We start from the raw sequence: 17373 nt of genomic DNA on the forward strand, positions 1-17373 counted from the left end.
GGCCAGGGGCTGACTCATAGTCATCACTCCAACCCATTTATCAAATCAATAAATAAAAGCCCCAAGCCAGGTCTTCTTCCAAGTCTGGTGGATTTCCCTCCATTATTTCTCACATCCAAGAAAACCTGAGTCTTCATCCCATAGTCGCAGGTGACCCAGCCCTCAGTCAGTGTCCTGCTGGGCTGCCTCCCCCTCCCTGACCCCCTATCTGCCTGGCTTGGCAGGACAGGAAGGCACTGCTGAGGCAGGACGGGTGCTCCTCAGAGCCATAGGGTGGGCAGCTTCCGTGGCACATTTCCCTGAATATGTGCCATGCAGGGTCCACCCACTGGGGGCATTGATTTCATATTCAACATTGTACATTCCAGAGGATCCAAACCACCTGGTAAGCTTATGGGTGGATAGCCCCCCTTTAGTTCTCCTTCCTCTTCATACTTTCCCTTCTTCCTTCTTCTTCCTCTTTTTTGGCCCTTGGATTAGAGCTGCTAAGAGACCAAACCAGAGCAATAATTCTTCAACAATTTTGAACATAAAATAAATGAGATTCCTTGATGTGTTCCTATACCACTTGAAAGAAAGGTTTTAAGCTTCTGTTTGCCAAATTTCTCTTCCACAGTTAAAAATTAATATTGGTTAACATGCAGTTGATTGTGTTTTATTCATTTCCCTGTGTATATTAACTTTAGTATATGTGTGTTAGTGAAGAGAAAGGGCACAAAGCATAAAAGTTTCATCCTCATGTTGAAGGGCTGGGAGGAAGCTCGGCTGTAAGTTTCCACAACTCCTGGAAAACTGGGTTCCCAGATTCCCAGAAAGGCCAGAGTATCTTGCTTAATTTATATTTCAGATCATTAATTTGAAAGGAGAAGAAGTGTGAACTTGATAACCAATTAATGAAACTTTGAAATATGACATGAAAATCGAGGTTACATGGGGCAATAGACTGACCATTTCCCCCTCCTACTTTAAATCCCATGCAAAAGTTTACATTATTCACCGAGAAGCCGTGCAAATTGCCATAAGGGCAGTGGTCCAAAGGTACTGAACCAATCAGCAATCATTTATTATTTACACTGAGTGGTTCCTGAGTCTGTGGAAAAGCAAATTGGACACATTCATCTGGAACTGTCATAACGTTAATGCTGAAAGGTCATAGATCTACTACATTTTTAAGTTGTATATGGCAGACACCATCAGCTGCCTTCTCAGTAGTGGTCCAGCCACCTTCTTTTCTGCTGGCAGAAGCTTTTTCTATTCTGAGAGAGGAGGAGAGTCCTGAGCTCAGGAAGTGTAGGCTCTAATGTAATTGATTTAAATCAGGTATCACAATCAAGTATTAAGTTCCTCCTCTCTCTCCCCTTGTCTTCATAATTCAGCAGCTATAACTCTTTTTTGCAACCCCTTCCATCTTCTTTTTTATAAAGGGAAAATTTCTGTATTTGCTGAAGCACATAACAATATTATTAATAGCTTTGACATGTCCTTTACATTTTTACCATGAATGTTATTATTTTTTATTAGTTTTTGAGTTGTTTGCCCCAACCCTACTTTCCTTCATTCTTTTGCATGATTTTGCAGAAAGCAAGGTTGTTCAAGAACACATATATTATGGGAGAGTAAGAAAACACTGGAGCCTGTGTAAGAACAATTGTGTTATTATAACTTGAGTAAGTTACTTAAGCAGGCTAAGGACATTTGGTCTTCTGAGAAATGGAGATAATAATAGCACCTATCTGATAGAATAAAATTATTTTGCAGGTCAAATGAGAATGAAAGGTAAAATCCTTAGCACAATACTGGTCCATAAAAAGTGCTCAACAGACTTACCAAGTATTGTCATTATTCTTCTCCATTGACCATCTTTTGTGTGGCTTGACTGGTGAGTCTTTCACACTCTGCTGGATCTCCTCTAGACACCCTATTTGTCAACATTCCTCTGAAGGTGTGGAGCCCAGGTCATCAAGGTCAGATATGTGCATAGAGGAAGAGGGCCTCACCATCCTTGTTCTGTACTCAGTGATTTTATCAGTATAATTCTACATTAGTTTCTTTGTCTTCCTAATACTTCCTCATGGTGGCCCAACTAAAAGACCTTTTTCTGTATCACCTATTCACTCATAAACCAAGTTTCCCCATCTCCTGTTTACATTAATTTAAAAAAGTTAATGTAGAGCTAAACACTTAATGTGCTAACTGTCCTCTTGTCAGAGTTAGCCATCAACCCAGTCAGCCTGAGATTAGACCCGACTCTTTCAAAACATATCACTCCCTACCTATATCCTTCAGGCCATCTGTATACTTGACCAGTTTGCCTTCCTTCTTCTTCTAAAAAAAAACCAGATAATCACATCAAAAAATGGGCAGAAGACATGAACAGACACTTCTCCAAAGAAGACATACAAATGGCTAACAGACACATGAAAAAATGTCCATCATCATTAGCCATCAGGGAGATTCAAATCAAAACCACATTGAGATACCACCGTATACCAGTTAGAATGGCCAAAATCAACAAGACAGTAAACAACAAGTGTTGGAGAGGATGTGGAGAAAGGGGAACCCTCTTACACCGTTAGTGGGAATGCAAGTTGTTGCAGACACTTTAGAAAGCAGTGGAGATTCCTTAAGAAATTAAAAATAGAGCTACCCTATGACTCTGCAATTGCACTACTGGGTATTTATCCAAAGATACAGTTGTGAAAAGAAGGGTCATCTGTACCCCGATGTTCATAGCAGCAGTGGCCACAGTTGCCAAACTGTGGAAAGAACCAAGATGCCCTTCAACAGACCAATGGATTAAGAAGATTTGGTCCATATATACAATGGAGTATTATGCCTCCATCAGAAAGGATGAATACCCAACTTTTGTATCAACATGGACAGGACTGGAAGAGATTATGCTGAGTGAAATAAGTCAAGCAGAGAGAGTCAAATATTTTATGGTTTTGCTTACTTGTGGAGCATAAGGAGTAACACAGAAGACATTGGGAGATGGAGAAGAGAAGTGAGTGGGGGGAAATTGGAGGGGGAGATGAACCATGAGAGACTGTGGACTCTGAGAAACAAACTGAGGGTTTTGGAGGGGAGGGGGTTGGGGTTTGGGGTGAGCCTGGTGGTGGGTATTAAGAAGGGCCCGTATTGCATGGAGCACTTGGTGTGGTGCATTAACAATTAATCTTGGAACACTGAAAATAAAATAAAAATCACAAATAACATTATTGACAAGGAGGAGAGCAGAGGCATTTCATACTAAATTTTAGGATTTTCTCCGGGTTAGCATTTTGGGGTATAATTGTTTTCCCAGGTATAAATTCTCCCTAATCCTAATGCAATTTCCTCTGCCTTCCTCCATCTCATTGACAAATATAACCATCCTTGACTGCCTCCCTCAAATCAGATGGAAGCCCTGCAGGTGTCTCCTTGGGTCTGACTTATCACACTATATTGGCACTGCCTGGTCTTTTTCTGTGCCCTTCCCCTACCTTGAGGGTAAGATCGAGTGTTGCTCACTATTGTATCCTGGTGGCTAGCACATAGACACTTCATCAAATATTTATTAAATGTTGAATGAATTAATTAGCAATTTTGTTAGCAAAATTTGCAACAATTTTGTAGCAAGTGTCTCATTGAAATCAAGAGACCCATTTCCATGGAGAGTCTCCGAATCTGGTAGTTGGAAAGCAGAACAGGCCAGGAAATGAAGTGCAGGCAGGCTCTTCGATGTCTTCTGCTGTTCTTAAGAATCCAGTAGCCACGTTTTTAGTGATCCTTTCTAGAATTTTGCACCTGTGACAGTTCTGGAAAACCTACATGGGCGTTGCCCTCCTGTTACACAATGTGCTTGAACTTTCTTTACTCGAGTTGAATAAAGGTTAATTTTCATTTTATCTTTTGATTATCGGGCACATAAATTTCAGGTGATTCATATCATGTTAAAGTCCAGAGACAGTCTTTTAATTTGGTCACTATTTCCAACAATGGGTCATGTTCACTGTGGTTTAAAGAACTGATTAGATTCTTCCTGGATTAACGTAGGCCTACCTGTACACGAAGAACTGGGGAGATTCCCAGACTTCCAAGTCATTAGGTGGAGTTCCTCTTGGGAGCAGGGCCCTGCTGCTCCTTTTTGTCTGAGTGCAAAAATGGGAGGACATGATACCAGCCAGAGCAGATGAAATCCTCAAACTCCTTCTCTTGCTCCTCACCCGACTCTCTCATTTTTCTTATCTCAAGGCACCAGTACAACCTCCCACCAATCACTATGCTAAAACAGGGACTAGTGACTTGCCAAGATTCCTTCCATTCCATCACAGAGTCTAGTAGGCATCTCCTCTCAAATACCACCCACATTCAGTGATGTGCTGGTGAATGTTCAACAACCAACTCTTGGGGGGAAAAAAATCCCAGTTTGTAGTGTTTGCCAATTTCCATGGTGTAAATACACCTTCTATGGCTGGTTTCAAGTTGCTAACATGAAAACACTAAATATGGCGTGGGGAAGAGATGTGCACAGCTTATACAAATTGGTTCCAAATCACTGTGCTTTCTTCCACCTTCTTGCCTCCACCTCCCCTGCACTGTCTCTGAGTTTCATGGCCTTCATGACCCAAGGATCTGTCCTTGCTGACTATTCTGGCCTCATGGACCTCTGTTCCTGGAGCTTTCCTGGTTCCCTTTTGCTCCTGTTGGGTCATTTAGGTGACACTTAATGCCCCGTGTACATCTTTGTTGTCCTATCACAATGCAATGGTATGTGTTTATGTCAGGCTTTCTGACTGGTGTATGAACTTCTTGAGCACAGAGGCTGATAGGAATGACAAAGGGTGGTAGTTATTGAGCTGGGAACTATACTAAATATCTTAAATGCATTATCTCATTTCATCTTCACAATAACTCTGTAAGGTTGATGCTCTTATTATACTCTATAGATAAGGAAATTGAGGCACAGAGAACATAGAGAATTCGCCCAAGGTTGCACAGCTGGTGGCACAAATCTAGAGCCATATTTGAACCCAGGCTTGGTTGAAGAACCAAGACCTTTAACTATTAAGTCTTCTTTGTCTTTGTGTGTCAGCACTTCGCACTCTACCTGGTCCATAGCAGGGGCCTTTTGCCTGTGTGTTGAGTAATGAGGGAAGGCTCATGTTGGCAGTATCCTTGACTAGTTTCTTTTTCTAGTCTTGTTCAACTTCAGTCTAATCTCCCAACAGCAAGCAGGATGGCCTTTCACAACTATAAACCTCATCATGTTATCCATCTGATGAAAATGTTCCAATGTCTTCATAAATTTCAAGATGAATTCCTTATCTTGATGCCTATGAACCTTTGTGATCTGGTGTCTGCTAATTTCTCTAGATAACACCTTGCACTATTCATAATCCCATTTATGCATTCAAATTCTAATACTTATCCAACAGATGAAATATTTATTAAATAATTAGGCCTAACAAGGTTCCAGGCCTTGTTCTAGGATGTGTACAAAAAGAGGCAGTCTTTCCCCTAGAGAAGCTTGGAGTTCAGTAGAGAGAGACAGACACACATACCACAATTGCTACTGTGGTTGAAACAGAAGTGCATCCAGCTCTCACCGGAGGCCACAACAGGCACTGTTCTCAGTCTCAGACACATTCTTCACGTGACTCTTTCCATACTAGTGGCACATTTCCACAGGAGTCCTGCTGCTGAGTTTTAAGGTTCATTTGCACATGTTCTTTTCTGTTCTTAGAATTTTTTCTTGATAACTGTCTACTTATCCTTGAAAATTCCTTCTGAAGTGTATCACCTGCAAGGAGTCCTTACCGCCACCACCCCACTCTGGCCAGCCTAACAGGCCACACGATGTTTCTATCTACAACCATCCTAACGCTTAACACCATGTACTACTCTAGCCGATGTTCTTGTCCCTCTCCCTGGTTTGTGAACTCATCTCTTATTTTATTCCTGAACACATAGTGGATACTAAGTAAATGTTGAATGAATGAATGAAACATTTAGTGAATTAATGATTGGAAATGTCATCTTTACTCATCTAACTCTGAATTGGCTGTGGCTCTAAACACTAACATTAGATTTAAATTCCAGTATCATTTTTCAATACAAAATAATCTTAACAAAGGAGAGAAAGAGAGTGTTTGGTTTCTCCTCCTCTCTTCTGTCTTCTCTTCTTCTTCTCCTCCTCCTCCTTTGGAATATTGATGAACATTTCTGCTTGGATTTCTCATGAACATTGGTGTATCAGAGGGAAACTATCTTTATGTTTAAATCCAAAGGGCAGCCATTGGGGGATCCTCACTGTTGCTTTTTAGACTCCCTTAAAATCCTAGAGTTATGGGGCGCCTGGGTGGCTCAGTGGGTTAAAGCCTCTGCCTTCGGCTCAGTCATGATCCCAGGGTCCTGGGATCGAGCCCCGCATCGGGCTCTCTGCTTGGCTGGGAGCCTGCTTCCCTTCTTCTTTCTCTGCCTCTCTCTCTCTGCCTACTTGTGATCTCTGTCTGTCAAATAAATAAATAAAATTTAAAAAAAATAAAATCCTAGAGTTATTGTTACAGACAAATTTTGTCATCTTGGCCATTGTCTGAATGCTCTAGGCGGTGATGCTGTGTGACAAAAGGTGAGAGTTGATAAAGGAAGGAACAGGGGGCATCTGGGTTGAGGAAAGTGATATAGGAACAGAGCCTATCCGACGGTAACAAGAAAGGACTGGTGGGTGGTTGATGGGCAGGTGGGTGGAGGAAGCAAGAGTAATGAAAGAAAGGGCCTTGCTGTATGTTCCCTACACACACCTTTGGGGAGCATTGTTTCCCCAAAGGTATATGTATGTCTATTAGTAGGTCCTGTGGATTTGACTTGGATTTGTCTGTGGTACTCTCTGGTGGATTGATCCTCTGTGTGCTTTTTTCTTGTCTGCCCAAGGCCAACCATGTGGCAGCTGTCCTGAGCCTAGAAGGGGAGGAGAGAACTAAGATGAAGAAGGCTTTTCTGAGAGTGAAAAAGGGGGTAGTTCTCTTGCACTCCCAGGAGGCCTGGCAGCTTCCCCTGTTCTGAGCAAGACTATGACAGCCACAAAAGAAAAATGTAGAACAGGGTGGGATCAAAGCTTGAAACCAAGCCTCGCCGACAGGGGAGTGGGATGCCCAACAATGCCATCTCTGCACGTTTGAGTGTAATAAATAAGTGTTTGGGACATTTATAACAAAGTGATTATTTTTAAAAGCATGAGATTTATTTTAACAGTCGTTTAAGTTTCCCTGTGTGTATAAAGCCTCCTGAAAACAATTTTATCTGACACTATGGATTTATCTTGTTGAATAATTTCCTTTGAGTCTGGAAGGCACAGATGTGATTTTGGAGTCCTAGAGAAAGCTGGTTACTGCGGGGATCCTCCTCCTTGTTCATGAAGGTGTTTGGACATGCCACATGGGGCAGGTCCTGGGAACTGTGGACCATCTATCTCTGCCTGCGGATGGTGGTGGGGGAGGCTGAGTGATGTAAAGCAAGTGATACATTGGTCAGGTCTTAGCATCTGGGGGCCACCTCCGATTTTTGTCTGCGGCAGTGTGTGTGTGTGTTTGTGTGTGTGCATGTGTGCTCATGCACATGTGTGTGCACATGCACACTCGTGGGCATGTGTACGTGTGTGTGCATGCACGTTTCTATAAAGCAGATGGGACACCAGCAGGGGCTTCAGTGGGATAATAAACAGATTCTTCCCTCCATCTGCTTCTCTTAGCAATCAGCTTGACCAAAGCCCAAAGAAGGAATAGAAGCTAGTCAGTCCTGTCAGCTGCTGGAGCATGAGATGGGACAGTGATGGTGGGGAGGGGAGTGAGCACGTGCTCAGGAATCAGGGCAGCCTGCTTGGTTTCCCTGCATATCACTTACTAGCTGTGAGACCCTGGGCAGGCAAGTTAACCTGTGTAATCACTTTGCTTTCTCTAAACTGGGGATACTAGTATCTACCTCCTAGGGCTGTCATGAGGATTAATGAGCCAGGTAAAGCGCCTCTCCTTTGGCTTAGCTCAGAGTAAGAAATCCAAACACCCTCTGCATAGGGATGGCATTTGAATTCATCTCCCTTCTGTTATCCCTTTATAGTCCTTTTCCACTACGCAACCAGAATAAACTTTTTCATTTTTTCTTTTTGTTTGTTTATTCATTTGGGGTTTTTTTAGGTTCCACACATGGTAAAACCATGTGGTGTTTGTCCTTCTCAGTGTGACTTATTTCACTTAATGCCCTCTGGGTCCATCCATGTTGTCACCAGTGGCACAATCCCATCCTTTTTTATGGCTGTGTAATATTCCGTTGTAGCTATATACCACATCTTCTTTATCCATTCATCTACTGATGGATACTTAGGTTGCTTCCATATCTTGGATATTGTAAATAATGCTGCAATAAACACAGGGATGCATATGTCTTTTCAAATTAATGTTTTTATATTGCTTAAGTAAATAACCAGTAGTGGAATTGCTGGATCATGTGGTATTTGCATTTTTAATTTTTTTTTGCATTTTTAATTTTTTGAAGAACTTCCATACTGCTTGTCAAAGTGGCTATACAGAACAAAACTTTTAAAAATGTAAAACATATCATGGCACTTTCCAAAGGCTTCCCATTGCTCTGACCAGCCTCTCCTACCTCCTCCCTATGCCTTAGCCACCCTGAAATTGTTTGTTTCTCAAACAGCCTCTGTTCTCTTGCCCTTACTGTTTCCCACAGCCTGGCATGGGTTGCCCTATCTCTGCATGGCTGGCTCTTTTCTGAAGAAGCCCCCCCCCCCCAATCAAAAGGAGCTCTTTCTCCCTACAGCCTCTTATACCACTCTGTTTCATCTTCATGTGAAAAAAAAATCCTGTTTATTTATTGTTTCTCATATGTCACCTCTGTCCTCCCCCATCCCCACTGGTGCCTACTTTCCCTCCCTTAGAATTCAGTCCCCCTGAGGGAATTTGCCTTTTTTTTTTTTTCCCCTCTCTGTTATGTCCCCAGAACCTTTTACAGTGTTTGGCATGTACTTCGTACGTGCTTAATAAATATTTGTTGAATCAATGAAAGAATGAAGGGGTCTTATCCAGCTCATCTCCATCCTGTCCTTTCTTCAGAGTCTTGCTCAAGACTAAACTCCACTCTGAGGTTAATTCTGACCATCACAACATTTAAGAGTATCTTCCATCCATTTCCTCTTACTTTATGTAACTGAAAAGAGTTGGTGATCTCTCTGCTCTTTCTGTCCTCTTCTTTTTCTTCCTCCCTCTCATCTGTCTATCTCTGGCATCCATCAGTTTTTCCCACTGGGGAGGGGCTCAAGATTTTTAAAAATTTATTTTAATGAATGAGATATAAAGCCAAAAGTTAAATGTAAAATGGCTCTCCTGTAACTAGTGCCATGATCTGAATGTGAAGGTACCTTGCCCCTAGGAAGAACACAAAGCATTGGATTACATGAGGGATATTTGTGTGGGGGGTAGAGAGTTGAAGTGTTATATATTTAGACCATGCCTGGGAAAAAACCCACAAAGTTAATAATTGGTGAATATGAGTGCAGGGCAAAAGTGAGTTCCTTTAAATTCCCGTAGCTTCTCTTTAGGTTTGAAATTATTTCAAAATACAATGTTAAAAATTCTTCCCTCCTCAAAAAATGTAGAAAGTGAAATTTATCAATATTTTGCTTTATAGTTTTTGGCTTTTGTGCCATGCTTGGGAAAACCTTTATCCCAAGATCATAAAAATATTAACTCACATTTTCTTTCTATGGTTTTATTTATTTATGTTGAAATCTTGCTCTCTCTGGAATTTTGTTGTGGAAGTAGGAAAATAATCCAGATTTTTTCCTCATTTGTCTAGCCAATTTTTCCCAAGACTTTTATTAAATAAACCTTTTCTCACTGGCATCAAAGGATTTGTTTAGCATGTACTAAAAGTCCTTATACATTACATGTATATGTGATATTTCTTGATATACCCCAGATACATCCTACATCCTTTGATGTGTCCTTGTGTATATTTCTCAGTATTTACCTCCTTCTCCATAATTTTCTGGTGATTTTTGGCTGTTTATTTTTCCAGAAGAATTTCAGAACACTTTCACTTGGGTATTATTTAATTTCAGATAACACACACACCAATTCAAAAGGTGTGTCATGTAATTGAAATGAAAATTGAACAACCAGGCTTCAGTAAGGATTAAAAAAAATCAAGAAGGACCTGGGTTAATGTGTTGGAAATATTTAAACTATCACTCTAGCTCACCTTGTTATTACATGACTTCATTTTAACAACCAACTCTTGGTCAACCAAGTCTCGTTGAGATTCTTAGGAGAAACGATTGGAGTGGTCCCTGGTCAACCAGTGGATCGGGTCTCCCTGATTTGGGTGCCTGTAGAGGTTGTGTTACAAATATGGCTGCTGGAGACCATTTTCACAAGGGGAAAGTTCCCAGATAATGAATATGTGGGTTTGGCAGATATTCTAAACAATATCTAGTAAAAGTTTTATGATATTTTAGTCTTTTAGTCTAAGATCAATGTCTTCTCATTTATTCAAATCTCTTCTTATGACCCCTCATAGAGGTTTTTTTAGCTTTTAAAAAAAATCTTATCCCTAAATATGTATTTAGGTATTTTATACTTTTTTGTCATTTTGAATAGAATCCTCTTCGTTATATTTATTGAAATTGTTGATTGGTTATTTTTTATATATAAAGAAATATTTTTTTATATTTGTTTTGATCAGCTACTATGTTGAATTTTCTGATCATTTCTAATTGTTGCCAATTATTTCTCCTGAGTATGCTAGGTATAGAGTCATGTTATCTATAATCAAATATTGTTTTGTCCTCATTATTATGTATTCCTATGTTTTATACTTTTTATTCTTTTTAAATTCTAATGTCTTTATTATGATCAGAAAGAAACCAGTAAGTTTATTTTTATTTTTTTCAAACCAAGAAAAAGGACAAAAATATTGTGTTACATTTTAGGAAGCTTAACAAAAATGTGAAGCAAGATACTTCTTGATGAACTTAACTGGAAATAATCTGTCCAACCAACAAACCAACTCATCAACCATCCATCCTTCCTTCCATCCAACTATCCATCCAATGAACCATCCATCCATCCATCCATCCATCCACAAATGTTTATTGCTGCCTTTTTTTATACCATAGATTCTTATGGTTACTGTAAGAAGGACATAGTCCCTGCTTTTAAAGACTTTAGGTGGAGAAACAAACACAAAGGCAAGCAATTATAATAGTGCATAAAACAAAGCACAGGCTATTAGTGGAAGCACATAAAAAAGGGCACCTAAACCAGACTTAGGGAAGGTTGCTGGAGGAGAGTAATATCTAAAGAGAGTTCCTTTTTTTTAATAATTTAAATTAAATTAATTAACATATAATATATTATTAGTTTCAGAGGTAGAGGGCAATGATTCATCAGCCTTATATAACACTCAGTGCTCATTACATCAAGATATAAAGAGACTTCTAAAGAAATATTTGAATGGAAGAAAGATTACACTCTCAGTAAATGTATTATACTGTTTCATTGCTTTAAAATTCTTGGGTACAGGCATGTCAATGTTTTCAGATATTAGCAATTCTGAAATCTTCATGAATCTGAACATTTTAAATTTGTCTTTGCAGCTCAGGGGCCCAGTGACACTCTGGAGAACCCAGTGCTGGATACAAGTCTGCTGGAGGAATTCTTGGGCAATGATTTTGATCTGGGGGTCTTGTAAGTAATGAAAGCACTGCTCTCTATTTGATGTTTTAAAAGTTATAAAATAATTAAATGAACTAGAAAGTGTTTCCTCCTATTCTATTTTCCAAAAACATGGATGGAGTCGGTATTGTTTCTTCTGTAAATCACTGGCAGTTTTCCTGAGTGAAGTCTGCTGTCCCTGGAATTTTCTTTATACGAAGGTCCTCCCCTTTCAATTCAGTATCTTTAATAGATATGGGGTTATTCGGGTTATCTGTTGGTACTTATCAGCTTGGGCAGTTTATGTCTTTCGGTGAATTTATTGATTTCATCTAAGTTGTCAAATTCACTAACATAAAGTTGCTCATCATATTCTCTTATTTTACTTTTAACATCTGTAGACTCTATAGTGATAATCCTTTTGTTCTTGATATCAGTAATTTGTGTCCTTTTTTTTTTTTTAAGATTTTACTTATTTATTTGACAGACAGAGATCACAAGTAGGCAGAGAGGCAGGCAGAGAGAGAGGAAGGGAAGCAGGATCCCTGCTGAGCAGAGAGCCTGATGCAGGGCTCGATCCCAGAACCTTGGGAACATGACCTGAGCTGAAGGCAGAGGCTTTAACCTACTGAGCCACCCAGGCGTCCCAGTAATTTGTGTCTTTTTCTTCTTGATCCCTCTCGCAAGAGGTTTATCAGTTTTCCTAACCTTTTGAAGATCCAGATTTTGATTAAATGTATATTCCTAATTGTTTTTCTGTTTTGTGTTTTGTTGATTTCTGCTCTTATTCTGATATTAACATAACTACTCCAGCTTTCTTTTATTTTTAATTTACATACAGTAACATTCAATTTTTATCCTGTATATAGTTCTGCAAGTTTTGACAAGTTCATCGGTTTGTAGAACTACTATCAGGACTAGCACAAACAATAGTTCCCTCACCTGAGACACTTCCCTTATGCTTCCCCTTAGTGATCAACCCCACCTCCTAGTGACTATTGATCAGTTCTCTGTCCCTATAGTTTTGCTTTTCTTGAATGTCACATAAATGAAATCTATGGGATAAACCATTTTTAGTCTGGTTTCTTTCACTAAGCCTAAAGTCTTTGATCAATAGTTCATTCCTTTTTATTGCTGGGAAAGACCCTATTGAATGTTTATAATTCAGTTTGGTTATCCAGTTACCCATTCAAGGACATTTGGATTATTTCCAGTTTGGTGCCATTATGAATAGCTTCTATAAATATTAATGCCCAGGTTTTTAATGTGATCAAGAGTTTTAATTTCTGAGAGTACTATTTATTTATTTATTTATTCAAAATTTTTATTTAAATTCTAGTTGGTTAACATATAGTGTGTGTTGGTTTCAGGAGTAGAATTTAGTGCTTCATCACTTACATCATAAGAAGCGTTCATCATTAAGTGCCGTCCTTAATACACATCACCCATTTAGCCCATCCCCCATCCTCCTCCCTCCATCAACCTTCAGCTTGTTTTCTATCTTTTAGAAAAGTCTTTTATGGTTTGCTTCCCTCTCTCTCTTTTTTCCCCTTCTCATATGTTCATCTGCTTCATTTCCTAAATTCCACATATGAGTGAAATCATATGGTATTTGTCTTTCTCTGACTGACTTATTTGACTAGGATAATATACTCTAGCTCCATCCATATCGTTGCAAATGGCAAGATTTCATTTTTTCATGGCTGGGTAATGTTCCATTGCATGTATATACACACACACATACACACACACACACACACACACACACGCCACATTTTGGCTATTGTTGATCATGCTGCTATACACATCGGAGTGCATATGTCCCTTCAAATGTGTATTTCTGTATTCTTTGGGTAAATACCCCATAGTGCAATTATTGGGTCATAGGATTCTTCTATTTTTAACTTTTTAAGGAAACTTCATGCTGTTTTCCAGAGTGGCTGCTGCAGTTTGCATTCCCACCACCAGTGTAAGAGGGTTCCCTTTCCTCTGCATCCTCACCGACATCTGTTGTGTCCTGCGCTATTAATTTTTAGCCATTCTGACTGGTGTGAAGTGGTATCTCATTGTGGTTTTGATTTGTATTTCCCTGATGAGTGATGTTGAGCATCTTTTCATGTGTCTGTTAGCCATCTGTTGTCTTCTTTGGAGAAATGTCTATTCGTGTCTTTTGTCCATTTCTTCTTTCCTTCTTCCTTCCCTCCCTCCCTCTCTCCTTCTCTCCCTTCCTTTTTTCCCTTCTTCCTTCCCCTTCATTCTTTTTAAAATACTTATTTATTTGAAAGAGAGAGAGAGAGCACATATGCATGAGTTGGGGGAGGAGCAGAGGGACAGAATCTTCAAGCAGACTCCCCACTGAGTGCAGAGCCCAATGCAGGGCTCGATTCATGACCTGAGCTGAAATCAACAGCCAGAAGCTCAATTGACTGAACCACCCAGACTCCCCTCTTCTGCCCATTTTTTAACTGGATTATTTATTTTGGGGTGCTTTGTTTGATAAGTTCTTCATAGATTTTGGATACCCACCCTTTATCAAATAATGTGATTAATAAATATCTTCTCCTATTCCATAGGCGTCCTTTTAGTTTTGTTGATTATTTCCTTCACTGTGCAGAAGTTTTTTTTTTTATCTTGATGAAGACTCAATGGTTCATTTTTGCTTTTGTTTCCCTTATTTCCTGAGACGTGTCTAGTAAGAAGTTGCTACAGCCGAGGTCAATGTTCTCTTCTAGGAGTTTGATGTTTTCCTGTCTCACATTTAGGTCTTCCATCCATTTTGAATTTATTTTTGTGTATGGTGTAAGCAAGTGGTCTGGCTTCATTCTTCCGCATGTTGCTGTCCTGTTTTCCCAACACCATTTGTTGAAGAGACTCTCTTTTTCCCATTGTGTATTCTTTCTGTTTTGTTGAAGATTCATTGACCATATAATTATGGGTTCATTTCTGGGTTTTTCTGTTCTGTTTAATGGATCTATGTGTCTTTTTGTGCCAGTACCATACTGTCTTGATGACTACAGCTTTATAATATAGCTGGAAATCTGGAATCATGATATCTCCAGCTTTGCTTTTCTTTTTCAGGATTGCTTTGGCTATTCGGGGTCTTTGGTGGTTCCATACAAATTTTAGGATTGTGAAAATCTAGCTCTGTGAAAAATGCTGGTGTTATTTTGATAGGGTTTGCATTAAGTGTGTAGATCGTTTTGGGTAGTATAGACATTTTAACAGTGTTTGTTTTTCTAATCCATGAGCATGGAATGTTTTTCCATTTCTTTGTGTCCTCTTCAATTTCTTTCATAAGTGGTCTATAGTTTTCAGAGTATAGATCTTTCACTTGTTTGGTTAGGTGTACTCCTAGGTATCTTACTGTTTCTGGTGAGATTGTAAATGGGATCAATTCCTTCATTTCTTTTTCTGCTGCTTTATTATTCACGTATAGAAATGCAACAGATTTCTCTATGTTGATTTTCTATCCTGTAGTTTTAGGGAATTCCTGTGTCAGTTCTAGCAACTTTTTATTCAGGTTTTCCTGCATAGAGTATCATGTCATTTGCAAATATTGACAGTTTGACTTCTTCCTTGCCAATTTGGATGTCTTTTATTTCTTTTTGTTGTCTGATTGCTGAAGCTAAGACTTCTAATACTATGTTAAATAGTAATGGTGAGAGTGGACATTCCTGTCTTGTTCCTGACCATGGAGGAAAATCTCTGTTTTTCCTCATGAGAATCTGAGGATAATATTTGGAATGAAGTCTGATGGGTGATATTTTAAGTATAAGCTTAACTTTATAGAAATTGCCAAATTTTCTAGAGCAGCCATACCATTTTCCATTACCACTAGCAGTGTGTATGACATCTAGTTTCTTCTCTTCATTGCCAGTTCTTGGTTTTATCAGTTTAGAAAATTTTATTATAGCCATTCTACAACAAAAAGCCATTCTGCAGTGGTATCTCATTGTGTTTTAACTTGTGTTTTCCTAATGACTAATGATGTTGAATATCATTTTGTGTGCTTGTTTGCTACTTTTGCATTTTCTTTGGTATAATTTCTGTTCAAATTTTTTGCCCATTGGAGTTTTCTTACCTTCGAGTTTAGAGAATTGTTTAATATTCCAGATATAAGAACTTTGCTAGGTATGTGATATGCGAGTATTTTCTCCCAGTCTGTAACTTAAGTTTTCATTTTTAACAGTATCTTTCCCAGAACAAAAGTTTATAATTTTGATAATGAGCAACTTATCTTTTCCAACATAGTTTATGCTTTATATCTAAGAAATATAGATATTGCCTAATCTAAGCTTCCCCCAATTTCCTTCTGTTTTCTTCTAAAAGTTTTAAAGTCTTACACTTTACATTTAGGCCTATGATCCATTTTGAATTAATTTTTGTATAAAGTTTGAGATATAGGTTGAGACAAACTTCTTTGTGTATGGATGTCCAATTATCCAGATTTATTTGTTGAATAACTTAGAAAAGTTATTAAATTAAATTAATTTTACACTGTAGTAAAAAATCAGTTGACCATATTTGTGTAGATCTATATCTAGACTCTCTACTGTTCCATGGATCTATGTGCTTGTCATTTTGCCAATACTACACTATCTTGACTACTGTACTTTTATTAGAAGTCTTGAAATCAGATAGTGTAAATGCTCCAAGTTTGTCTTTTTTCAAAACTGTTTTGGTTATTTGTTCCTTTGATTTCCCAATATTATGATTAGCTTATTGATATCTGTGCAATCGTGCTAAGATTTTGATTAGGATTGTATTAAGTCCAGAGATCTATATGCGGAGAACTGATATCTTAGCAAAATTGAATCTTCCAGTCCATCGACATGGTATATCTCTCCATTTGTTTAGTCCTTCTTTGATATCTTTCATCAGTGTAATATAGATTGCAGCATGTAAATGTTACACAAATTTTGTTAGACATTTATCTAAATATTTCATGTTTCTCTTTGAGCTATTGCAAATAATAATTCCCCTCCCCCCCACAAATTTTAGGTTCCAATTATTTACTGCCAACATATAAAAATAGTATGATATTTATAAATTAAATTTGGGTCCTGCAATCTTAATGAAGTCATTTATTAGTTTTAAGAGATTTTTAAATAGATTTTGGGGGATTTTCTGTGTTTACAATGATGTCACCTGCAAATTGGGACTGTTGCATGCCCCAAACTCTATGCTTTTATTTTTTTTTAAGATTTTATTTTTTTATTTGAGAACGAGAGTGTGGTTGCACACATGCATGAGCAAGGGGAGGGACAGAGGGAGGTGGGAGAGGGACAAGAAGACTCTGTACTGAGCATGGAGCCTGACTTGCGGCTTAACGCCACGACCCTGAGATCATGACCTGAGCCAAAATCACGAGTCAGACACTGGATCAACTGAGCCACCCAGGCACTGCTAGGCATAATTTTCTTTGAGATTATATTGTTTGGGATTATATTGTTTTTGAGTTTGTAAATTTATAATTTTTAGTACATATGGAAAGTTTTCAGCTATTATTTCTTCACATTTATTTTTCTGTACCAGTCTTTCTTACCTCTTTTTAAGACTCCAGCGACACAAATGCTAGACCTTTGATACTGTGCATAGTTTCCTGAGTCTTAGTTGATTTTTTTCAATCATTTTTCTCTCTGATATTACAACTGGATAATTTCTGTTG

The 17373-nt window shown here is 38.6% G+C and overlaps 1 protein-coding gene across 3 annotated transcripts in view; it reads left to right on the plus strand.

The window, feature by feature from the left end:
* MYRFL (myelin regulatory factor like) overlaps nt 1–17373 on the plus strand; it is a 118639-nt gene that overhangs the window by 15981 nt on the left and 85285 nt on the right. For 2 of the 3 annotated variants that reach the window (XM_047742194.1, XM_047742193.1), the window contains exon 2: nt 11648–11733. In XM_047742194.1, coding sequence (XP_047598150.1) covers nt 11648–11733 — 86 coding nt within the window. Of the gene's footprint in view, nt 1–11647; nt 11739–17373 lie in introns of all 3 variants that reach the window. The other variant, XM_047742192.1, reaches the window with a different exon arrangement.

This window comes from Lutra lutra, chromosome 8 (assembly GCF_902655055.1).
Source record: "Lutra lutra chromosome 8, mLutLut1.2, whole genome shotgun sequence".
Lineage (NCBI taxonomy): Eukaryota > Metazoa > Chordata > Mammalia > Carnivora > Mustelidae > Lutra > Lutra lutra.